This window comes from Cebus imitator, unplaced genomic scaffold, assembly GCF_001604975.1.
Source record: "Cebus imitator isolate Cc_AM_T3 unplaced genomic scaffold, Cebus_imitator-1.0 Scaffold129, whole genome shotgun sequence".
NCBI classification, from domain to species: domain Eukaryota; kingdom Metazoa; phylum Chordata; class Mammalia; order Primates; family Cebidae; genus Cebus; species Cebus imitator.
In genome coordinates, this window is record NW_016107444.1 from 5594969 (window position 1) to 5602990 (window position 8022).

An 8022-nucleotide genomic window follows, 5' to 3' on the forward strand; every position below is an offset into this window, starting at 1 on the left:
GAGTGAAACTCCGTCTCAAAAAAAAAAAAAAAAATTTGCTTTAAGTATTGCATGTGCAGGACTGCAGACACTGTGTCAAGTAAGGGGCTTTCACATTTAGGTATTGTGCAGACAGACCTTTGATTTTGGCCCCTTTTGTTCCCAGAGACTGTTTCTTAAAGTCCAGGAGTCTTACTACTATAGAGTGAAATCCTGAATTCCTTCTTTCACTCCTTAACTGTGTATGTATACTTGCACAAAGAATTGGAGCCTGATTCTTAATTCGGCAATGTTTATTAAACACCAGTTAAACTTTATGTAGTCACTTTTTAAACATTTTTAATATTTTGTCTTTATTTTAAATTTTTATTTTTTCTTGACTGGGCACAGTGGCTCATGCCTGTAATTTCAGCACTTCAGGAGGCCAAGGCAGGAGGATTGCTTGAGCCCAGGAGTTAGAAATCAAACAGTCTGGGCAGCATAGCAACACACCGTCCCTAAAAAATTTTTTTCTTTTACCTTTTCTTTAGAGACAGGGTATCACTGTGTTGTTACTCATGCTGGAATACAGTGGCTGTTCATAGGCATGATCATAGCGTGCTGCGGCCTCTAACTCCTGGCCTCAAATGAACCTCCCACCTCAGCCTCCTGATGTATAATCAGTTTTACTGACTATATAGTTTACCCTTATATGAAAACATCTTGTATTAGGTAGGCTAAATGATAAGATTGGTTGCTAACATAAAGGTTAAACAACAGTACTTGAAACAATATAAAAGTGTTGCTTTTCTGTCACACAGCAAACCTGTAGCTGGGTGTTTATGGACATGTCATGGAAAAAGCTTCATGTGGCTAAATAAATTACAGAGTTGTTTTGGTCTTATATGTTAATTTCTTTTTTTTTTTTTTTTTTTTTTTTTTTTTTTTTTAACTGACAAATACAAATGATTTAAAAGACATTTCCTTTGTTTTACATCTTTTACTAGGCTGCTGTCCCTCCCACCAAAGAAGCTTGAAAGATTTAAAATATTTTTAGTTCTACAGGTGAATACCTGCTTAAGTATGCCTTATCCCTTATTTCCTCTCTGTCTGCTTCAGGAAAGTCTACCTGTTGATTCCTACTGTGAAGTATGAGGATATGTATTTTCTTTCACCAGTCCAAACCCTTCATTTTGGTTTTTATTGATGCCCTACTACCTTCCTCCAACTAAAATTATTTTTACCCTGGGCAACATAGTGAGGCCCTATCTCAACAGAAAATACAAAAATTAGCCAGGTGTGGTGGCATGCCCCTATGTTCCCACCTATTCAGGAGCCTGAGGCAGGAGGACTGCTTGAGTCCAAGAGGTTGAGGCTGCAGTGAGGAGAGGTGGTGCCACTGCACTCCAGCCTATGGGCAGAGTGAGGCCCTGTCTCTTAAAAAATAAAATAACTTAAATTACTTTTACATCACAGGCATGAGAAAAGTTCATAGTATGTTAGTAAGTAAATAAGACAGAGTGCAGCACAGTGTGCATAATATGCTACTTTTTTTTTTTTTTTTTTTTAGATGGAGTTTTGGTCTCTGGAGTGCAATGGTGCGATCTCGGCTCACTGCAACATCCTCCTCCTGGGTTCAAGCGATTCTTCTGCCTCAGCCTTCCAAGTAGCTGAGATTACAGACATGTGCCACCAAGCCCAGCTAATTTTGTATTTTTAGTAGAGACCAGGTTTCTCCATAATGGTCAGGCTGGTCTCGAACTCCTGATTTCAGATAATCCACCCACCTTGGCCTCCCAAAATTCTGAGATTACAGGCGTGAGCCACCATGTCAGGCCTATGCTACCATTTTTTAAAGGGAGAAAAATGAGACTATGTTAGTGTTTGCTTGTGTATGAAAATAAACTGGAAAAATACACAGAAAATTAATGAAAATGCATACCTGTTGATAGGGGTGGGACCAAGGCTTCTCATTCTGCACCTTTTTCCACTGATTTTTGAATCATGGAACATTACCTATTCAAAAGAACATTTTTAGATGGTGCATTAAAAAAAAAAAATTGCCGTTACGTAACTTTGTTTTCTAATACTCTTAACATTTAAAACCATAATTAATACTTTTTGCATTGTCAGACCTGGCAGCTGTAACATCTGGCCTCATTTCCTTTTGTTTTAAAACCATGATTAGAGGCCGGGCGCGGTGGCTCAAGCCTGTAATCCCAGCACTGTGGGAGGCCGAGGCGGGTGGATCACGAGGTCAAGAGATCGAGACCATCCTGGTCAACATGGTGAAACCCCGTCTTTACTAAAAATACAAAAAAAATTAGCTGGGCATCGTGGCGCGTGCCTGTAATCCCAGCGACTCAGGAGGCTGGGGCAGGAGAATTGCCTGAACCCAGGAGGCGGAGGTTGCGGTGAGCCGAGATCGCGCCATTGCACTCCAGCCTGGGTAACAAGAGCGAAACTCCGTCTCAAAAAAAAAAAAAAAAAAACCATGATTAGAGTGATTTAGGTTTAATTTTGTAATGTAATAGACTCAGTGTTCAATGCCACTCTTTTCCTACCAGTTTGTTCTCATTCATTCATTCTTTGACTTACATCTTAAGCATATGTATTCAAGTAGATATTTCAGGATTAAATGTAATTATTGTATTTCCTTTGCTAGGTGTAGAATTCTTGTTTCACAGCATATTATTCCTTAAAAATGGTAGACTATGCTCTGTTGTCTCCAGTTTGTAATGTAACGTGTCTAAAGCTGGTCTTCTTTCTTTTTTCTTTGTTAGCGATATGATGCTACTACCTGGATACTAGGAGCCTTTTTTTTTTCCCCTTTATATCCCCAAAAATAAATAGCTTTATTAATTGATATCTTGGTGGTGGTCCACTTACATAACTTATTCTGGCACATAGTGAATAATTTTGATCTGTATATTTGGGTATTCATTTATGAAAGCATATTTTGTAAATCTGTCTTTGAATAATTTTGAGTATTATTATTAAATATTTATTGAACACCTGTGTACCAGGCACTACACAAGTCCCTGGTGATATAATGGTAAGTAAAGTAGTCATGGTCCCTACCTCTCTGTGTTCACACACATCAGTCAGACCTAGTTTATGTATATAAGTGTCCTTACCAATGGCTCCTCATACTGTATAGCAACTGCATTTCCATGTGTCATTCCCAGCCAAGATGTGAGCTTCTTGAAACTCAGGCACAACAGTATATAACACTGTTGGATTCTCTGACATATGGGTAAGATCGCAGTAGATAATATTTGAGTAAATGCCCCAATTTTATTGAAATGCTGCTCCTTTTTCTCAGTCTTCTCCCTAGATTTTGCTCTCTGCCTACCTAATGTGATCTGTTCTTAACCTGTGCCCTTTTCCTCACCCCTTGCTGGTAATTAATTTTTCTGTGGGCTATTCTTTGCCTTCTGTAGTATGTCAACTCCTGCAGCAGTTTTCTAATTGATGCTCACTTTTCCAACTGCCATATCTTCTTTGTACATAATGCATCATGTCTCCTTTTTAAACCATTGTATCTGCAGTTCCATTGCAACTATTTCTGAGAACAAGGAACAGTATTCAAAGATGGTGTTTGATTTTATTCCATTTGTGTACTTGCTGATTTTATTCCTTTCACCTAGTGGGCAAATCAGGATCTCCAACATGACACAGACATGTCTTGACTTTTCCTGTCTGTAGCCAAAGCTTGACATGTGTCAATATTGCCTGATTAATCTTAATATTGTTTCCCTGTCTTGTTTTTAAGGATCTACATGTTGGTATTTTCAGATTAAATTTAGAAACTTGGCCTACTTTGTGTAATTTTTGCCCTTAGTTGTGTATAAAAGCAACACACTAATGTTTACACTAACAGATTTTAGTCTTACCATTACAGAGCTGTGTTTTTATTGGCATAACGTTAATTCTGTGGAGGAAGACTATATATAAGAATATTATCAATAGTATTGACTGATTATTGAGCTCCTAGTTTCAAGAGATTCTCTGGCCTCTGCCTCCCATGGCACTGGTATTATAGGCATGCCCAGCCAGCATCGACTGATTCTAAAAGATTACTAAATTTCACCAGATTATAAGTAGTATTTGTTGAGTAACAAATTTTTCTTAGATCTTATTCATTCATTCAGCAGCAGCAATTAGTTTCCAAAGAGTCATCATCAGCAGGGGTTCTTAACTCTTTACGGAGATGGGGTTACTGTCACATTCATTTTTCTCATCAGCTTGGGAGCCAGAGAGTCTTCTGCAAATTCATTCCAAGTCTTTTCTTTATCGTAACTACAGTTTAATTTTTTTATTTTCAATATGTTTTGTAATCATAGTTTATGCTTGCCATCACTGAAAATATTTAATAACTAGACTAGTGAACCACATTGGCTTTTTTTCTTTAAAGACTATATCTTTAGAATATTGTCTGAGTTTCAAAATAAAAGAATCATCACATGGTATCCTGTTTTTTGTAAAATAATACAATTCAATTTAAAATGTGTTGAAAACTTGTTAATATTGCCAATGAGCTTCAAGTTAGTATTTGCGGATCTGTATCCTGTAATGTTCAATCTTAGGATTTTAGTTTGAAGGGAATACTAGGTTACCTCTTTATAGGTAGAAATCATAATTCCTGTTTTTATTGTTGTTGTTTGTTTTGACTTTGCTTTTTGTTTTTAAACCCTTCAAATTGCATACATACAAACATTTTAACTTAGGAAAGTAGACTCAACTAATGTCTGAATATCCATAGTTTAGCCTTTGTCATACCTTGCAAACCTGATTGGGTTAATGTGTTCTTTTCAGGATTTTAAGATTATTTTTCTGATGTGCCAGTGTTTAACCTTGTACTACGTTATTGAGGCCAAAACAATTCAGTTTTGTTCTATTTTTTTCTTTTGCTCTTAACATAATGCCACAGAGGAGATAAAACCTCCGCTCTATCCCTTGTCCCATGAGGTTAAGAGGGCAAAAGAAATTGTTTCTTTTCTGTACCAAGCTAGAAGAGGGTAAGATATTAGAGGTGAGTTTTTTTGTGTGTGTTTTGTTTTGTTTTTGAGATGGAGTCTTGCTGTGTCACCCAAACTGGAGTGCAGTGGCGTGATGTCCGCTCACTGCAACCTCGGTCTCCTGGGTTCAAGCGATTCTCCTGCCTCAGCCTCCTGAATAGCTGGGATCACAGGTGCCTGCCACTATGCCCGGCTAATTTTTGTATTTTTTGTAGAGACGGGGTTTCACCATGTTGGCCAGGCTGGTCTCAAACTCACGACCTCAGGTGATTGGCCCACCTCGGCTTCCCAAAGTGTTGGGATTACAGGTGTGAGCCACCGTGCCTGGCCAAGACTTTTTTTTTTTTTTAAAGCCACTTTAGTTTGCTGTTCTCCTCCAAATATTGGATAGTAATGTAATCACATTTCTACTGTTTTCAAGTGTATTCTACTGCTGGAGGGTACACAATTTCTAATCCTCTGTTAAGGAGGAACTAAAAGCATTTGAAACTTTGACCGGCTTTTATTTTGTGGCATTAGGAGTTTTTGAAAACAACAGCAACAGCAACATAGTAACTTCAGCAACAGGTTGAGTTGAAGTCACTATGATCCTAAAGAAAAGGCCTACATTTTGATTATGTCTTTTATCCTGAAAAGTAGCCATCTTACAGGGATTGCAAAGATCTAAGTCTCTGTTCTGGTATGCAGAGCTGGTTGATTTTGAACTTGACACCACCTAAGCCATTTCCAAGGGATTTTTGAGGACTGATGAAAATATATTTATTGTACAGGTAAAATGTTTCCATATAAATACAAACAGTGATAGTTACTGATATTATAGGTATTTAATTCTGAAATGAACTTAGATACATTGCTCCCTACTTGAAAGTCTTGTCCTTCTTTTTGCTTTCTTTCATCTTTTTCTTCATTCCTTTAGGTTTTAATGTCACCTACAAAGTTTTGAAATTGCTTTACAGTTTGGCTATTTTAAAGCTATAGGCTAAGAGTGTTGACACAGGAAGTTCTAATCACATGATACTGCTTTACCCATTAAGGATGTCTATAATGCAGTGTCATTGTTTCTTCCTCAGAGGAACTGACTGATATGGCCAGGAATAAATTAAAATCTTAGTGATACATAGAATCATTTTGTATCTGTTCTGAACATGATTTATGCGTGGTCCACAGTTAATTTTATTTATTCTGTAAGTCCTTTTGAATAATTAAAAATGTTTATAATGGAAAAGAGCTTGTAGAATATAGGGAAAAGGAACTCAAGAGAGTAATTAATTGCAAATCAGAACTACATTTCTTATTTTATTGATGTGCTTTCAACATATCCATAATGTCAAAACTATTTTTATAATAATACTAAGATTTTGATTTGCCTTTTGTGCTCTCTTTCTCTTGTGAATATACGGTCAAGTTTTCCAGAGATTATATATTAATATGTAATGATATCACTTCTCTGACAGCTAATGGAACGTCTGCTTGTATATTCTTGTGTTTTAAACATTTCTGAGTTTTGACATTTAATATAGTATATAGCAATAGATATGAACCATATAAACAAAAGTCCAATAACGAGATTAAAAGAGTCCTGAGACCACAGTTTGAGAACCATTTCTCTCTGGCATAGTTAAATTGAAGTTGCAGACTTGTTCCTTTTAATTTCATGTATGTTGTAAGGAACCATAACCTCTTCTCTTTTTCCTCTCTCGGAATAGAATATGAGGTGGTGTTTTAAGAGTCTTGCTCTGTCACCTAGGCTCGAGTCCAGTGGCACAATCAAAGCTCACTGCACAATCATGGCTCATTGTAGCCTTGAAGTCCTAGACTCAAGTGAACCCCCTGCCTCAGCCTCCCCAATAGCTGGGACTACAGGCATGTGCCACCATGCTCAGCTAATTTTTAAAATTTTTTGTAGAGACGGGGTCTTTCTGTGTTGCCCAGGCTGGTCTCAAACTCCTGACCTTGGGTAATCTTCCTGGCCTTCGCCTCCCAAAGTGCTGGGATTATAGGTATGAGCCACCATGCCCGGCTTAAAATGTGAGTTTTAAGTGTAATTGGTACAATTCAGAAAGGTGGCTCTTAACAGTTCGTGCTTAAAGGAAGAAACCTTTCTTTTTAACAGTACTTGCCAGAATGACTATCTTTTGATACACTCTCATCACTGGAAGGGCTCAAGCATATCTCACACAACTATTGAGAGTATTTTTAAAGAAGATTCATAGTTCTGACAGGGGACAGCACTACAAGGAATCTAATAATATAAAGTTCCTTTAAAACACACTTAAAATCCTATAAATTTGGGGCTAGAAACACTTTGGCTGAATGTAAATTTTAAGAATAACAAAGTGGTGGTCTTCTTCATAGGTATCACCCAATTAAATGCTTTCCCGTTATATCTTTTGAAAGATTAAAGTGAATTACAAAATAGACTTTCTAATTTGTTCACCCTATTTTTTTTCTCTCATTTAAATGCGATATATTTAACTTGCTTACTATGTTTTTCCCTGTGTGTTTTATTTCAGTTGGTCGCATTATGTTTCAGCTCTTCTCAGACATATGTCCAAAAACATGCAAAAACTTCCTTTGCCTATGCTCAGGTAAGTGAATTATTAAATTATTTCTAATGAGAAGCTGTGGCTTACAGTTTGCCTTGCTGAACAGAGTATTTTCCTGGAATAATAATGGACTGTGAAATGAATTTTGTGAATTAAAAAAAAGTTACTATATACTGACTTTTATATGAAATCAGGGAAGCATTTCTTAAGGGAAAGAGATTAGAAAGGAATGATCTCAAAAATGAAAGAGAGAGTAAGAATCTATATAATGGAATCTTCCCTGTACATTTTAATTTATAAAATGATAGCACACGTTTGAAACTGATTTGTCTTGGTAGAATTTTATGAATTTCACTACTTTGAAAAAAAATACAGCATTCCAAATTTTACAATAAATTTTAAATAAATAGAAAACATGGGGGCAGGCAGCATCCATAATGTTGCTTTAAAATTAGAACACACTAAAATTTTTAAATCCGTACTTGGATGCACATATG

General features: G+C 36.6%; 1 protein-coding gene across 8 annotated transcripts in view; it reads left to right on the top strand.

Moving 5' to 3' along the window:
• The window catches only part of NKTR (natural killer cell triggering receptor), a 46298-nt gene that overhangs the window by 6769 nt on the left and 31507 nt on the right, over positions 1 to 8022 (top strand). For all 8 annotated transcript variants that reach the window (XM_037742912.1, XM_017540969.2, XM_017540970.1 and 5 more), the window contains exon 3: positions 7493 to 7567. In XM_037742912.1, the coding sequence (XP_037598840.1) occupies positions 7493 to 7567 (75 nt within the window). The remainder of the gene's footprint in view (positions 1 to 7492; positions 7568 to 8022) is intronic.